Source organism: Haliotis rufescens, unplaced genomic scaffold (genome assembly GCF_023055435.1).
Source record: "Haliotis rufescens isolate VD_foot unplaced genomic scaffold, xgHalRufe1.0.p SCAF_13, whole genome shotgun sequence".
In the NCBI taxonomy this organism is placed as follows: Eukaryota; Metazoa; Mollusca; class Gastropoda; order Lepetellida; family Haliotidae; genus Haliotis; species Haliotis rufescens.
In genome coordinates, this window is record NW_025963813.1 from 37,667,675 (window position 1) to 37,685,549 (window position 17,875).

At 41.1% G+C, this 17,875-nt stretch overlaps 1 protein-coding gene across 4 annotated transcripts in view; it reads left to right on the plus strand.

The window, feature by feature from the left end:
- LOC124119036 (putative N-acetylated-alpha-linked acidic dipeptidase) overlaps positions 1-17,449 on the plus strand; it is a 193,303-nt gene extending 175,854 nt beyond the window's left edge. For 3 of the 4 annotated variants that reach the window (XM_048394522.1, XM_048394523.1, XM_048394521.1), the window contains exons 11-19: positions 423-542; positions 1,599-1,681; positions 4,544-4,607; positions 5,542-5,686; positions 6,707-6,800; positions 8,586-8,838; positions 9,922-10,009; positions 10,708-10,800; positions 11,522-17,449. In XM_048394522.1, the coding sequence (XP_048250479.1) occupies positions 423-542; positions 1,599-1,681; positions 4,544-4,607; positions 5,542-5,686; positions 6,707-6,800; positions 8,586-8,838; positions 9,922-10,009; positions 10,708-10,800; positions 11,522-11,714 (1,133 nt within the window). In that variant the 3' untranslated portion in view covers positions 11,715-17,449. The remainder of the gene's footprint in view (positions 1-422; positions 543-1,598; positions 1,682-4,543; positions 4,608-5,541; positions 5,687-6,706; positions 6,801-8,585; positions 8,839-9,921; positions 10,010-10,707; positions 10,801-11,521) is intronic. The other variant, XR_007220450.1, reaches the window with a different exon arrangement.
- The last annotated feature ends 426 nt before the right edge of the window (positions 17,450-17,875 follow it).

The window sequence follows — 17,875 nt, forward strand, 5'->3', positions numbered from 1 at the left end:
CTCTGTTCACCCAGCAGTGAGTGGGTACCCGGTAGGATGAGATGGTAATGTGGCTGTTAACCTTCTAGCGCCTCACAGGCAGCTTGGGTTGTATACTCCCCAGGGAGATGAGAATGAAAATCGAGTGCTCACTGATCCATTGACTGGGGTAATAATAGTGTACCGCTTTGAGCATCTGCTTGGTGAATGGAATCTGGCGCAATATAAATGCAATTATTATTATTATTATTCCGGCAGTATTAGGGACACCTGTCCATGGAGCATGTACAAGCCAGTAGGGGTTGATACTGTGTGCAATATCCCACACAGGCAGGGTACATGGAGTCACTGCGACTGACCACTAGATCTGTTTAAATGGCTTGTGGTGACCATGTGGTGACTGTATGGTGACTGTGTGGTGACTGTATGGTGACTGTTGTCAGATCACTACATCCTGGTGGGAGCTCACATCGACACATGGACAATGGGGGCCGTGGATGCAGGCTCCGGGTTCGCAGTGCTCATGGAGCTGGTCAGAGTGTACTCGTTCCAGGTCAAAAACGGTCAGTCCAGAGTTGTATTCTGTCATCACTGTGTTCCATGTAAATTTACATGTGGTCTGAATTTACTCAAGGCTGAAACAGAAAAAAAACCTCTGTAGCTAAGGATGTCTTTACAAGGCGCCATTCACCCTCTGTAGCTAAGGATGTCTTTACAAGGCGCCATTCACCCTCTGTAGCTAAGGATGTCTTTACAAGGCACCATTCACCCTGTGTAACTAAGGATGTCTTTACAAGGCACCATTCACCCTGTGTAACTAAGGATGTCTTTACAAGGCACCATTCACCCTGTGTAACTAAGGATGTCTTTACAAGGCACCATTCACCCTGTGTAATTAAGGATGTCATTACAGGGCACCATTCACCCTGTGTAACTAAGGATGTCTTTACAAGGCACCATTCACCCTTGTAACTTAGGATGTCTCTATAAGGCACTATTCGGCCCTTGTAACAAAGAATGTCTCTATAAGGCAGTATTCGGCCCTTGTAACTAAAGATGTCACTATATGGCACTATTCGCCCCTTGTAACTAAGGATGTCTCTATAAGGCACTATTCGCCCCTTGTAAATATGGATGTCTCTGTAAGGCACTATTCGCCCCTTGTAACTAAGGATGTCTCTATAAGGCAGTATTCGCCCCTTGTAACTAAGGATGTCTCTATAAGGCAGTATTCGCCCCTTGTAACTAAGGATGTCTCTATAAGGTAGTATTCGCCCCTTGTAAGTATGGATGTCTCTATAAGGCACTATTCGCCCCTTGTAACTAAGGATGTCTCTATAAGGCACTATTCGCCCCTTGTAACTAAGGATGTCTCTATAAGGCAGTATTCGCCCCTTGTAAATATGGATGTCTCTGTAAGGCACTATTCGCCCCTTGTAACTAAGGATGTCTCTATAAGGCACTATTCGCCCCTTGTAACTAAGGATGTCTCTATAAGGCAGTATTCGCCCCTTGTAACTAAGGATGTCTCTATAAGGCACTATTCGCCCCTTGTAACTAAGGATGTCTCTATAAGGCAGTATTCGCCCCTTGTAAATATGGATGTCTCTGGATTTCAGGCTGGCAGCCCAGGAGAAGTGTTATCTTTGCTGTCTGGGATGCCTCCAAATATGGTCATATAGGTGCATATGAGTGGGTGCAGGTAAGCCTACCACACTCCATGTCTCCTGGGTAGATAAGGTCCACAGAATGCAGAATCCAGGGTAGATAAATTCTCCAGAATGCAGAACCCACGGTAGATAAGGTCCCCAGAATGCAGGACCCAGTGCTTGTCTCGTCCTGGCCATTCCTGGGTAGACGTGGACTCAGTAGAATGCAGAACCCAGTGTAGATTAGGTCCTCAGAATGCAGAACCCAGGATAGATAAAGTGCCCAGAATGCAGAACACAGGGTAGAAAAGGTTCCCAGAATGCAGAACCCAGGGTAGATAAAGTCCAAGAATGCAGAATCCAGGGTGGATAAGGTCCCCAGAATGCAGAATCCAGGGTAGATAAGGTTCCCAGAATGCAGAACCCAGGGTAGATAAAGTCCAAGAATGCAGAATCCAGGGTAGATAAAGTCCCAGAATGCAGAACCCAGGATAGATAAGGTCTCCAGAATGCAGAACCCAGGGTAGACAAGGTCCCCAGAATGCAGAACCCAGGGTAGACAAGGTCTCCAGAATGCAGAACCCAGGGTAGACAAGGTCTCCAGAATGCAGAACCCAGGGTAGATAAGGTCTCCAGAATGCAGAACCCAGGGTAGATAGGTCCCAAGAATGCAGAATCCAGGGTAGATAAAGTCCCAAGAATGCAGAACCCAGGGTAGACAAGGTGCCCAGAATGCAGAATCCAGGGTAGACAAGGTCCCCAGAATGCAGAACCCAGGGTAGACAAGGTCCCAAGAATGCAGAACCCAGGGTAGAAAAGGTTCCAAGAATGCAGAATTCGGAGTAGATAAAGTCCAAGAATGCAGAATCAAGGGTGGATAAGGTCCCCAGAATGCAGAATCCAGGGTAGATAAGGTTCCCAGAATGCAGAACCCAGGTTAGATAAGGTTCCCAGAATGCAGAACTCAGGGTAGATAAAGTCCAAGAATGCAGAATCCAGGGTCGATAAGGTCCCCAGAAAGCAGAATCAAGCGTAGATAAGGTTCCCAGAATGCAGAACCCAGGGTGGATAAGATTCCCAAAATGCAGAACTCAGGGTAGATAAAGTCCAAGAATTCAGACTCCAGGGTGGATAAGGTCCCCAGAATGCAGAATCCAGGGTAGATAAGGTTCCCAGAATGCAGAACCCAGGGTAGATAAGGTCCCCAGAATACAGAATTCAGGTTAGATACGGTCCCCAGATTGCAGAACCCAGGGTTGATAAGGTCCCCAGAATGCAGAATTCAGGGTAGATAAGGTCCCCAGAATGCAGAATTCAGGGTGGACAAGGCCCCCAGAATGCAGAACCCAGGGTAGATAAGGTCCCCAGAATGCAGAACCCAGGGTAGATAAGGTCCCCAGAATACAGAATTCAGGGTAGATAAGGTCCCAAGAATGCAGAACCCAGGGTAGATAAGGTCCCCAGAATACAGAATTCAGGGTAGATAAGGTCCCAAGAATGCAGAACCCAGGGTAGATAAGGTCCCCAGAATACAGAATTCAGGGTAGATAAGGTCCCAAGAATGCAGAACCCAGGGTTGATAAGGTCCCCAGAATGCAGAACTCAGGGTGGACAAGGCCCCCAGAATGCAGAACCCAGGGTAGATAAGGTCCCCAGAATACAGAATTCAGGGTAGATAAGGTCCCAAGAATGCAGAACCCAGGGTAGATAAGGTCCCCAGAATGCAGAACCCAGGGGAAGATAAAGTCCAAGAATGCAGAATCCAGTGCTTGTCTCATCCTGGCCATTCCTGGGTAGATAAGGTCCCAAGAATGTCAGTGCTTGTCTTGCCATGAAAAAATTCAACATAAAAATGGAGGGAAGGTGAACAAAATATGATACGGATCAATTCACTCCCCTCCCCAGATAATCACTGCAACAGTGGCATTGCTGACAGGAATAGAAGCACAGTCACTGCCACAATCCCTAAAATCTTCAATAGGAGCTGGCAGAAGTTCTGCAAGGGTGTCTGACAGGAGTTCTCTCCCTTATCACACACGCCTGATCCCTGAACCTGGGTCTGCCCTTACAAAGTAATATTTTCCAGTACCAGTAGTTGTGGGTGCTTAGCGATCGTGTTGGGAGTAGGGGCTTCATTCCTTTGTTTTCGAGAGATTAGTTTAATAAACTGGAGAAGCCTGTGAGTAAGTGATGGTCATTCAATGTGTTCATAGTATGATAGTTTATTTAATTCAATTGGATTAACATAAAATAGTGGTGTAAAGGGGGTTATAAAAGTTGGTATATTTTTACTGACTGACATTTTCATCATGAGTTTTAAACAAAAACGCCATTATTACGATGCTGAATTCAAACTGCGAGTCTTCGCTCTAGCTGATATATTTTCTCACGGGTTCATAATTCTATATACACCGACTCACAAAATGGCGCTTGGTTGTTGATGGCAACATATAACGATCATTATGAGATTAAAAATACCCACGAGAAACAGCTTCCCACATTATGAAAGTGGATGACTGGTTTGTTAAATCTTTATTACAAATAATAATGACTTTTTCAATATAATTACAACGTTTTTCATCTTATATTTTTGAATATCTGCGAGTACCGGCACATGTCTTTCAGTCCGACTTCGCAGTGTTTTTTGTCTTTCAATTCCTGATTCGGCTTTTCTGCGGGTCATATCATTTTCTTTCGTATTTCAATGGTCAAATTAGCACCTCGGCTTATCTACGGGGTCGGCTTATCCGCGGTCATATACGGTATGCTCTGAAAGTGTTTCCGAATATCATGTTTAGCAATACGACTGGAAACCCTCCTCCATGACAATTCCTGAACCAACCTTTTGGCTTGTGACAATTTCATGAATGTTGTTTTTGTGTCTGTTATATAACAGTATGTCTTGACATTGTCAGGAATACGAGAAGCAGCTAGGATATGGCGCCGTCACCTACATCAACCTGGACTCTGCTGTACGAGGTAACAACACCCTGCAATCTGTCCACTATTACTTCTAGTCAGTGCCGTGATACGACCTGTGAAGATCCGGGGTAGAATAGGTCTTCAGCAACCCATGCTAGCCGCAAAAGGAGACTATGCTTGTCGTAAGGCGACTTACAGGATCGAGTGGTCAGGCTCGCTGACTTGGTTGATGCATGTCATCGATCTCAATTGCGTGGATTGATGCTCATGATATCAATCACTGGATTGTCTGGTCCAGAATAGATTCTTTTGTACCGCCGTCATATAGCTTGAATATTGCTGTGTGCTGCGTTAAACAACAAACCAGTGTTGTGATACAATCCAAGGAACCCTGAGGCTGATTCAGGCTACTTTTGTCAAGACAACCAAATTTGGTGTAGGAAGATCAATATCACTGAGTTCAACTTTTCCTAAACACTCACCATTATCATTGATTTGGGTGCTCAAAGTAAATTGTTTTGGTCGATCATTCTATATTGTCTTGCTGTATAGATGACAATATGCAAAAGGGTGAGTGAGTGAGTGAGTATGGTTTTACGCTGCTTTTAGCAAGATTCCAGCAATATCATGTCGGGGGACACCAGAAATGGGCTTCACACATTGTACCCATGACAGGGATCGAACCCGGGTCTTCGGCGTGACGAGCAAACGCTTTAACCACGAGGCTACCTGACCTCCTCCCAATACGGCAAGAGGCAAAATAGAACAAACATATTTTTTTCATATTTAAAAAAAAAAAATGTTTAAATATTTTTTTTCTTTTTTTTTTCTAAATAAAATAGCAACTTTTTTGTTCACTTTCGCAAAACTTTGTTTATGCTGTTCTGTGGACAAGAAATTATGCTGGTCTTGGAAATATTTGTGTAAACCATTATTGCATGCTTTGTACTGTATGTTTTAAGATAGGTCATACAATGTGATCACTATTTAGGCAACTACAGCTTCTATGCTGAGGCAAGCCCACTGCTGTATGACGTCATCTACGATGCCACGATGACCGTATCACTGGACGGAACACCTGTCTACAATTCCTGGAAGACCCTACTGCCGGGCATCAAGGACAAGAATAGGCCACTGTGAGTTGGGTGTTAATTCATTTGAATTGTTCAGACAAATAAAGTGTAAAACAGACATGATATTTAGAATAGCACCACTCTCCTACCCAGATGCGCAAAATCCATGCAGCCAGCAAAGTACCTCTGCCACAGGCCAGCGACATGTGACGATTCGTTACATCTTACACAGTCCATTCAAGCTATTGTATATATTTTGTATCAGTCCATTCAAGATATTGCAAATGTTTTTCATCTGTTTCATTTTTGACAAGTCTACATATCTAGATAGAATGGTTAACTTTCATTGAGAAAATATCCTAAATCGTAAATACTATTTCCATTTGCGTAGTTATCCTATGTTTACATTGGTTGTACGGCTCCACGTGCTGTCATCGAAGCCCTACGGAGAGCTAGCGATACGGTCACTGTGATGTGTATATATGTATTGTCATGCAACTCACTATCACAGTTCTAGTAGCATATTTATATAATTATGCAAAAAAAGATGTAAGGGCCCCTAAGTACTTGCATTAGTTCTTTCTATTCTGTTTCTAAAAAGCTTGTTTGTTTACAAACAAGAGAAAAGGCCGGTCACGTGATATGCAAATTAGCCGATGGCAGTGGTGGTATGCTTTGTCACCATGGTGCCAGAGTGAGGAAAAACACCAGCCTCATAAAAGTACAAATAATGTCCAAGTATTCCTACAGTGGGAGCAGATTGGCACATTCACCTTTAAGTACCAAGTTGTTATAAAATATCAGAAAAGGGATGAGAGTGCTCTTGGAGGAGTCTTGATATTGTGTTAAGATTTCGTGTCTTGCAGACAAATTATTCCTTGCTCAAATGGGATATTTGCTGATGTGGAGTAATTCTTCCTTATAACAGAGTGTATGTATGCTTCAGGGACTACTTGCACAAAGCGATCTTAGCGCTAAGATGATCGTAACTCCCATACTTTAACATAGGCTTACAATAGTCGTAGCGCTAAGATCGCTTTGTGCAAATGGGTCCAGGTGTTAATCAATTGTTATATTTCACAGTATTAATGACCTCGTCGGAGACAGTGATGCATCACCCTTTGCATACCACGTTGGCGTGCCCAGCATAGCTCCGGCATTTACCTATAACATTAAGGTAATATATGTACTGATGTATAGATTAGGCCAGGCATTTTATATTTTTCCGATTATGGACCCGTCTATGTTAAAAAAAATAAATCAGATTTCCATATTTCTTTTCCCCACCGATAGCCACGTAGTCAGTTATTTTATTTGTTATCATCACCTTTTAGTAAAAAATATATGAATTTACCTTTGTAAATTTGTAAAGAGATACGTAATTGATTTTGGTGATCTTGAAGCTGAACATGAATAGCCTCCCTTGACAATTGTCCGTGCTGTAAGTGGTAGAATTGTTATTGTTACAAGGAGCTTTATCGTCACAAATGGCGGTCTTTTAACAAAAATGCATCTGGCTTTTTTTTTGGCTTTTTTTTCCCCCTCCACCAATCCTGGACTTTGGGCTTAAAAATTCCGTAATCCTAAAAATAAAAAATCCTGGCTTTATGTAGCATAATTTATCCTGGGAATAATCATAGCCCTAAACCCACAAGAAATCTGTTATGTGAAGGTATATATTCAGCATAGCTCCATCCTTCACCAATGTGTTTCCTGGTTTTGTATAATTCCTGAGAACTATTCTGTCGTGACACTGTACTTACATCGTGATTGTCGGTAGAAGTACAAACACTCCTTTCTCCTCGGTCACCTTGTTTTGTTTTCCATTTATTTACCTCTAGTGACATCATCCTATTGTTCTCCAGTCGGGTTAAATCTTATAAACAGGGATGTTGTAATATCCCCGGGAATTTATATAACCCCCCATGGTTTTATTCATATAACTTCCATTTATATCGTAACATATGAATGTCTCTTGCTAGAAATTTATTTTGCATTTTAACACAATGTAACATCATGTAAAGTCAAATGAAAAATGTTTTCTTTATATTCCCGTGCATCGAACATGCAATCTTTGTTTCTGTTGCCCAGTGAGTTTACCACCATCTTCCCGAGGCAAGAGAGTTAACTGACTTTAAAAGTCCAGTTTCCACCCTTGCCGAACTAGATAGACACAATTTTATGGATAACAACTTCTTTAATACTGTATTAAAGAAGTTGTTATCCATAAAATTGTGTCTATCTTGTCATCCGTCAACTTCTAAGTAATGCCTATCAAACAACTTGCCAAACTAGGCTGGAATTACTGGGCTCGATCGTAGCGCCTCCAGTGGCTATTACCAGTTATGTCCCTTCTAAGCCTCTCCTATGGACCAATCAAATTCCACCTCTCGTATCACTTGCGTTTGCTTCACACAAAATGGTGGTGCCCAGTCAAGACGATCTGATAGATAATCAAGATCTATATTGTGATAAAACGGGTCTTACATCGCAAAATGCATCAAATCACATGAGCACCTTGATTAAAAGCATGAAAAGATTTGGAAAATATCTGCTGACAACCAGTTGGCGGTGCGCATGTTTTGCAAATCCTGCAATCGACCGAAATCTGTACAACAGTTTATGAAACGGATTTCGATTTCGGTGAGCGATTTTGATTGGACTATGCATGGACTCTATAGTCCAGCCAAAATGTAACTCCATAATACCAGCCTAGTTCGGCAAGGGTGGAAACTGTACTTTTATAGTCAGTTAACTCTCTTGCCTCGGGAAGATAGTTTACCACAAGGCTACAGGCGCATTGATAAATCACAATGCTTTTAAGAATGTCTTTTTCAAGTACACGTATGCCAGCAATGAATATTTCGCGCCCGTTTCACGTCCCTTGGTTTTATCATAGAAACCATCTGACATGTTTTATCATACACATAAACACTCACTGCTTTTGTAATTCCTGCTGTAGACACACCCAAACCTGCCAACGTATCCAGCCTACAGCACCCTGGAGGATGACAGCGAGTACCTGCAGACTCTCATCGACCCTGACTTTAAGCTGCACATCACGCTGACACAGATCGTGACTGACCTACTTCTGAGGCTGTCCGACAGCGCCATCCTGCCCTTCAACGTCAGCAACTACGCGCTCATATTCAGGAAGGGCAAAATGGAGCTTGATAAGTACCTGGTAGACATCCATGATGCCAGGATTAAAATCGGTATGTTGTCACGGCCAGACTTGATTGTGGTTTGTAGTGTATTGTTGAAACTTTGAGGAAGGTATGCAGAATATGTGGTTTTCTTGTCAAATAACATCTTTATCTCTTTGAGTGAGCCGACAAAATTTACATTTTCACTAGTTACACAAACAGGATTTGTTTGAATCTTTTTCGATGTTTTGGATAAAGGGGACATGCATTTGCTGATAAATGCTTTATATAGTTATGACCCATGAAGATCCAGGGTAGAATAGGTCTTCAGCAACACATGCAACCATACTTGTCATAAGAGGCGACTAACGGGATTGGGTGATCAGGCTCGCTGACTTGGTTGATCCATGTCATCGATCCCAAATGTGTGGATTGATGCTCATGATGTCAATCACTGGATTGTCTGGTCCAGACTCGATTATTTACAGACCGCCATCATATAGCTAGAATATTGCGGAGTGCGGCTATTACAAACAAATAAACATATAGTTATCAATGACTTTATGAGAATAATTGTTTAGGAGTATAGAGCTGAAATGTGGTTGATGCAATACTAAGTGTTTATTGATGACGTGCTCATTATTTTGTTGAAATGTAGTTTCAACTTTATATGCCTATGAATAAATATTTGAAGTGACAATCAGTGTAGATTGTGTGAGTAGCAGATAATCCAATTTGTCTCCGATGTCTTCATGACTAGTCATTGGTGTGAACATTTGACATATTTAATTCAGTGAGTGAGTGAGTTGGGTTTTACGCCGCTTTTAACAGTATTCCAGTTATATCACGGTGTGTCAGCTTAATGTGGGAGGAAAGCCCGAAGTGATGCAGGTCTCAGATGTTTACCACTTCGGTGAAACCCACGAGCACGGGTATGGTGCTGACAAACCTAGAAACATAAGCGGGGCGAACCGGGATTCGAACCCACAATCATAAGTTTCTGGCGTGCCCAAGGGACGCAACTCTGCACAGCGAATCGCTATTTAATTCAGACCACATCAGTGTAATAGACTGCTGTGTTCTCAATGTCCCCACATTTGTGTCATCGCTGATGTTAAACTCACTCACTCATTTAACCCTTCTTCGTTTCAGACATGCTCTATGCTGGAATTCAAAACTTCACAGATTCTGCAAACATTTTCCATAAACGTTTTACATCGGTTGATAAAACAAAAATAACGTAAGTACTACTTATATTTGAGCTCAATATAAGTTTGGGGTCAGTGCCAGCAAGAGTTGAGCAGTGCCTGTTAACAGAAAGAGTTGAGCAGTGCCTGTCAACAGAAAGAGTTGAGCAGTGCCTGTCAACCCACCCAAGGAAAGTCTGTGACAAGTGTGATGCAGTTCATAGGCTATTCCCCTACTTTTTACAAGCGAGATATGTTTCATGCATGTAATGTAAAGAATGACTTTTCTATTTTCCCTCATGAGCGGAGTCAAATGATTTCTTTGTCTCCAACATATTACTTATCAGAGCATCCAGTGTGTATGAGTGAGTGAGTGAGTTGGGTTTAACACCACTTTTAACAGTATTCCAATTCTATCGGAGCATGTCAGCTTATTGTGGGAAGAAAGCCCGAAGTGATACAGGTCTCAGACGTTTACCACTTCGGTGAAACCCACGAGCACGGGTACAGTGCTGACAAATCTAGAAACATAATCGGGATGAGCAGGGATTCGAACCCACAATCATAGGTTTCTGGCGTGTCCAAGGGGTGCAACTCTGCAAAGTGAATGGTGGTGCCTTAGACAAATGGGCCACCCGTGCCCCTCATCCATTATGGCCAGTGAAAATGTTTTTACTTTCTATTCTAAACCTGTTTGTCTAAGACCTGTTTTCTATGAAACCACTTCTGGATGTTCCATGTTCTATTTCAGGGAATTTGCTTTGCACAAGATGAATGATCAAGTTATACAACTGTCCCGCGCCTTTATATCCCAGCAGGGCTTTCCAGGGCATCCACAATACAGGTAGAGTTGTCTCCCCATACCGGTAGAGTTATCTCCCCATACAGGTAGAGTTGTCTCACAATAAAGGTAGAGTTGTTTCACAATACAGGTAGAGTTGTTTCACAATACAGGTAGATTTGTTTCACAATACAGGTAGAGTTGTTTCACCATACAGGTAGAGTTGTCTCACCATACAGGTAGAGTTGTCTCACAATACGGGTAGAGTTGTCTCACAATACAGGTAGAGTTGTCTCACAATACAGGTAGAGCTGTCTCACAATACAGGTAGAGTTGTCTCACAATACAGGTAGAGTTATCTCACAATACAGTCAGAATTGTCTCACAATACAGGTTGAGTTGTCTCACAATACAGTCAGATTTGTCTCACAATACAGGTAGATTTGTCTCACAATACAGGTAGAGTTGTCTCACAATACAGGTAGAGTTGTCTCACAATACAGTCAGATTTGTCTCACAATACAGGTAGAGTTGTCTCACAATACAGGTAGAGTTATTTCACAATACCGGTAGATTTGTCTCACAATACAGGTAGATTTGTCTCACAATACAGGTAGATTTGTCTCACAATACAGGTAGATTTGTCTCACAATACAGGTAGAGTTGTCTGAGATAAAGTTCAAATAAAACACAGAAAAATTCCTATTGCAATAACATAAAAGAAATAAGTTTTGAGGTTTGGTTAAACTTTGGTTTACTAACTCACTGCAAATGTTTCTTTCAGGAACGTGTTAGTGTCCCCTCACCCCGAGAACCTGAACGATGAGACCGTCTTCCCTGGTTTGATCTGGGGAGCCATTGAGGGTAAAAGGTCCGGCAACTGGGACATGTTCCGACACCAACTGTCAGTGCTACTGGTGTGTTTGAGACAAGCGAGAGACATTTTGACAGAAGATATAATTTCCGCCACGTTGTGAGAGCTCCATGAAGGGAGATAACTTGTGACTATGCAGGGGAGGGTGGTGTATCTTGCCATAGACGCTAGCTGTATATATACCATAACATTCCCTGTACGGTGTGATGTAGTCCTAGACAGGCAGCTTCTTATTGGATTATATCACAGGTGGCATTGGATATCTACAGTTTGGGCATGTGCATGTCAGTGGTGAGCCCTAATCAAGGATATATTTCACCAATCAATGGAAAGGATTCGGAAGTAAGTGATCCTGGACTGTAAAAACAAGAGTACCAAGAGTATGATATATAGATATTGACATTCCCTGATTAAAGTGAGATATCCATGATTTGGGGCCTGTGATACTTCATTATGGCCCTTACTATGGACTGTGTTTCTGTGGAGGGTTGTCCTGGGAGATGGTCCTGATTCCACATTGCAAGCGTTGGTGTTGGCTCTATAAACAAGGACTTTCAGCAGCAATGTTTCAGTATCCTGTAGCTTACATCGGGTGTTAAATATACATGTACTGGGCTGGTGACTCCTACAGATGGTCCCTTGTAAAGGACATTGTATCTATTCATTATTTCCCAACAATGGTTCGGCAACAGTGGACAGAAGATGAGCAGAGGCTGTTTTCAGGGATTTCAGGAGACAGTAGAAATGACAATGTCCAGAGCTTTGGAGATGTTTGTCAAGGTCGAATAAGCAGCTACACAATTTCCAGGCGTCACTGGATGTTCAATGTGATTGACATTTGTGATTCTGTTGGTGCTGATTGGAAGAAGTAACATCTATCAATTTGGATATAAATACTGACCAAGATAATCCCCGATCCCACAACCTCATGCCAAGATGTGTGATGTCAACATTACCTTAACTGTATCAGATGTGTGATGTCAATATTACTTGAGCTGTTTCAGATGTGTGATGTCGACATCACTTGAGCTGTATCAGATGTGTGATGTCGACATCACTTGAGCTGTATCAGATGTGTGATGTCAACATCACTTGAGCTGTATCAGATGTGTGATATCAACATTACTTGAGCTGTGTCAGATTGTTATATCAACATCACTTGAGCTGTATCAGATGTGTGATGTCGACATCACGTAAGTACTAATTGATCTTAAAGTCAAAAGCATCCCTATCCGAGCACATAGTGTGATAGCAAGGTGGACACCAAGCTGTGCTGATATTGTTGGGAAGAACGCATTTCTGTAGATACATCATGAAGTCATTATTTAGACTTTGAAATCATGTAAATACTGATCTGATATTTATATGCGTTTTTGTGATATCAATGTACCTTTAACTGTCCTTTGCATACCATGTTTTTAAGGAAACTGTCAGAATGTTTGTACTTTTCTTTTGTTCGTCGTCAAGTTTTTTGAATCAAGCCTCCCAAAATCCCCCTGACTTCCTGTAGCATCTTCCATAGAACGTTTGTAGCCATGACAGGAAGGAATGCTGTGTTCTACTGCTGTGTTCCTGGAGTGATCTGTCAGATGGAAGCTGTTCATATGTTTACTTCTTGCTCATTGCACTTGAAGCCAGAAAAGCTCTCAGCCAAAATTTTACCAAAGAATGAAACCTTCCAGATTTAGATGTTTGTATTTGTTGTCCATAAGGCCTTCGGAACTGTTTTTATGTACAGATTGTTGACTCTATTGTTGCTCATCGATGTCATGAAGTCCTCTGAAAGGCCCTGGTAATGTAGTCATTGAAGTGTTGGATCCTCAGGGTAAAGAACAGGGTTCTCTGTGTAAGTGTTGGATCCTCAGGCTAAAGAACAGGGTTCACTGTGTAAGTGTTGGATCCTCGGGCTAAAGAACAGGGTTCAATGTGTAAGTGTTGGATCCTCGGGCTAAAGAACAGGGTTCACTGTGTAAGTGTTGGATCCTCGGGCTAAAGAACAGGGTTCAATGTGTAAGTGTTGGATCCTCAGGCTAAAGAACAGGGTTCACTGTGTAGAGCTCATTCCTGGTGTCATCTGCCATGATGGATATTGCTGACAAAGCAGTGGAAAAGTCACTCAGTAAAAATGCCAAGGAATAAAGATGACATTACCAGATGCGAGAAGACACTTCATTTGTCACTGTCATCATATTACTGAATTCAAACTATAAGAAATTTCTTTCTTCGGTGTCTTGTGTTGATTCAGAAGTAGAAAGTATTTGGATTATGTATCCTGCAGCCAAATGTTTCCAATACTGAGTTCTGCATCATCCGCTTGCATCTGCTACCTATGTTCAGTAATGGAAAATTCTCACAAGGCGTTTTCTGTTTCATAATCTGTGAAGTGGTTCATGAAAAAAAGAAGCTGGAAGGAAACATTTAAAGTAAAATATTAAAGAACCTCTTGAGAACCTTGGCTTCATGTGTACCCGGGAGCCTCTTTCAAGTACTAGTGGCCAGTACCTCATCACTGACTATAGGTAGTAGTTGGGCCGATGTTATGTCACTGGTACTGGTGTTCAGGTCCAGTGAAGACTGCACCAGAAACTGGGGTCTCTTGAAGATGTGTGTAGAACCAAAGACAAGAAAGTCGCACATCAAAATGTCTTTCCTTTGAACATGTAGCAGCAGAATTAGACATTCCTGAACAGTGCAAGATCACATGAGTACAACTCGGAAATGACATATCTGCTTGTGACAAAATCTTTTAAGATCTCTCGAGGTTCATTTCCAACACCACTGTACATCAGCATTGTGAACCAATTCCAAGATGAGATTTTTTGAAAGAATGCCTGCTATATTACAATCTGCTAAATGAGAACTTACTTTTTCCCACTTTTATGTCATTCATAAATTTGAACCTGGTGGTGTCTGTCGATATTGTGTCTGTGAATAAGATCTGTCCATGTCCATGAATTTCAACATAATCAATCACGTCACATAATCTTGCTTCTTAGCAGGTTGACCTGAACACTGACTACTGACATCGGAGTATCAAACAAAGAAGGAAGAATATTGTCACATTTTATCAAATAAATGTAAAAAAATGATTGAAAAAAAAAAAAAAAAAAAAAAAGAATATTAAAAGATGTCATAATAAAGATACCATGTCCAGATCAATGTTCGTTCAAATTACGTTTTCAGCTCCTTGGGGAGTATAAACCCAGGCTGCCTGATAGACATAGATATTCTGATCCTGCTCTCTAAGAGTTTGTAAGTGAAAGGAAACCTGAAGTCAGTTATATGAGTACCTCTTAACACGACCTGCATTGGTTCATGTACATCCAGGGTGCACAGGTGGTCCAGTCATCTAAGGCGCCGCGATTCGCTGTGCAGAGGGACGCCAGAAACCTATGATTGTGGGTTCGAATCCTGGTTCGCCTCGATTATGTTTCTAGGTTTGTCACCACCATACTCGTGCTCGTGGGTTTCTCCGAAGTGGTAAACGTCTATATAACTGCGGTATAACTGGAATACTGTTAAAAGCGACGTTAAACCCAACTCACTCAGTCAGTCATTCATGTACACTCATGTATTCCATTCCAGTCTGTTGGCTGCAATACAAGAATGTCATCGAAGTCATCGGTTTCTTTAGTTTCACTGGTAACATTACAACCTTAACATGTACACAATATATGGGAAATAATAATAAAGTGGAGATATGGAGTAATGATGAATATATGCTGTGTAGATATTGACTGTATCATCCCAGATCTGATATATTCAATTGTGATTGGTTGTTTTTAATTCCACCATTTATCATGTTCGTTGGCATTGTTTTCACATAGAAATCCAGAACTTGTTCCCGACGCTGTCATCATGCATAATTGTTTACACTAATTTTATCATGCTCTCTCATAGAAGAGCTTATTTGTTATTCTGTTGGATTTTAATTTATAATTTCAGCATGCACTAATCACATCATGACGATGACATCAACCATAACAAAGTGGGATAGATGACTTTTCTTTACCATGACATTCTATTTCCCAATTTCAGCATAATAAAGCGATGTCACAAGATGATTTTTCATGATGTACATTCAACATCTGTAACAAAGAGGTTCTTTCATGAGACCATCACAGGTGTCTCCTGTAACAGGACGTTGCTCTGGTGTCTGCATGACGAGGGGCATGTTCTTAGAGGGATGGTTCTCACGACGTGAGACACGGCGTCATGACAAGAAAGATCGCACTCATGTCTCCTGTAACAGGACGTTGCTCTGGTGTCTGCATGACGTGGGGCATGTTCTTAGAGTGATGGTTCTCACGACGTGAGACACGGCGTCATGACAAGAAAGACCGCACTCATGTCTCCTGTAACAGGACCTCCTTTTGTCATCTGTATAATGTGGATTGTGATCTCGTATTGATATGATGCTTCATCACTCATTCAACATAATTGGGATCAGCAATCATTCTGTCACGTTTGCTGTTATCAAGAAACCTACAGGTGTATATGTTTCTTGCTGTAACCAAGTTCTTCCAACTTTTGTACAAGTCAAGGTGATTGGTCAAGTACATTTTTTTTATATTCATGTAAAGTTAGCTTTTTTGTAAAAAATATTTTGGTTACGTTTAAGCATTTATTTGTGGATAAGGATATTTCTCCTGTGTAAAGTATTAAGAACTTTTGATAATATCTGCTCACATGTGTTAAATTTGTATAGAAATGTTGACTTTTTGTACAATTCATCTCATTTTGGATTATTCTGCAAACAGGTATCAAGTGCCATTCATGTTTTCAAAACATTACTATACACCCAAATAAGGCTTGATCTGATTATTGATCAGACACTTGATGTAAAGTAAACTGTACATCAAATAAGGCTTGATCTGATTATTGATCAGACACTTGATGTAAAGTAAACTGTACACCAAATAAGGCTTGATCTGATTATTGATCAGACACTTGATGTAAAGTAAACTGTACACCAAATAAGGCTTGATCTGATTATTGATCAGACACTTGATGTAAAGTAAACTGTACACCAAATAAGGCTTGATCTGATTATTGATCAGACACTTGATGTAAAGTGAACTGTACACCAAATAAGGCTTGATCTGATTATTGATCAGACACTTGATGTGAAGTGAACTGTACACCAAATAAGGCTTGATCTGATTATTGATCAGACACTTGATGTAAAGTGAACTGTACACCAAATAAGGCTTGATCTGATTCTTGATCAGACACTTGATGTGAAGTGAACTGTACACCAAATAAGGCTTGATCTGATTATTGATCAGACACTTGATGTAAAGTTAACTGTACACCAAATAAGGCTTGATCTGATTATTGATCAGACACTTGATGTAAAGTGAACTGTACACCAAATAAGGCTTGATCTGATTATTGATCAGACACTTGATGTAAAGTGAACTGTACACCAAATAAGGCTTGATCTGATTATTGATCAGACACTTGATGTAAAGTTAACTGTACACCAAATAAGGCTTGATCTGATTATTGATCAGTCACTTGATGTAAAGTTAACTATATACCCAAATGTGGCTATATTTGATAAGTGATCAGATACAATGGATAGAGAAGTTGAGAGACTTGTATATGATACAAATGTATCACATGTCTGCGATACAGTTCTTGATCCTTTTATGTTTAGCAAATGTGATGAGATCTCCCCTCCTGTTTACGTTTTTAGTAATCATGTTTATCTGCCTTCCTTTACTATTGTTGTGGTACTGCCTTTGTGTTTTGTTAGCTTTCAGATGGCTTTTGAAAATAATATTTCTTGCTTTTTTATATGAACAAATTGTGAATAAATATTCTGGTTAGAAAGCTACGTTGTTTCTACTTTAGGATTGTTCTCGTGCTACTGTTAGAGTCAGATGCTTACCCTATCCTCGATCCAGTCATATCATTTTCAAACCTAATTTGTCATTTTGGCCCAATGGAATCAATTTTGTCACATAATGGAGGATGGTTGTTCTCTGGCGTTGACGTTTTATTGACATTGTCTGATTCACATTTTTCAACTCTGCTAGGCAGGCCAGGCATCAATACAGAATGCTCAAGGAAGTATTACCAAGATGATATGGAATCAAGGGCAAAGAAAGCAGTACAAACGTTTCCGCTAATAGATACTCCAAAATACTCCGGGACAACATGTGCCCAGCTCAAACTATCAAGACACAATGCGGGTCCTACTATTTAACGTCCAGGGACGTCCGGGGGCGTCCGGAAACTTCCGAGAGGTTTCATCAG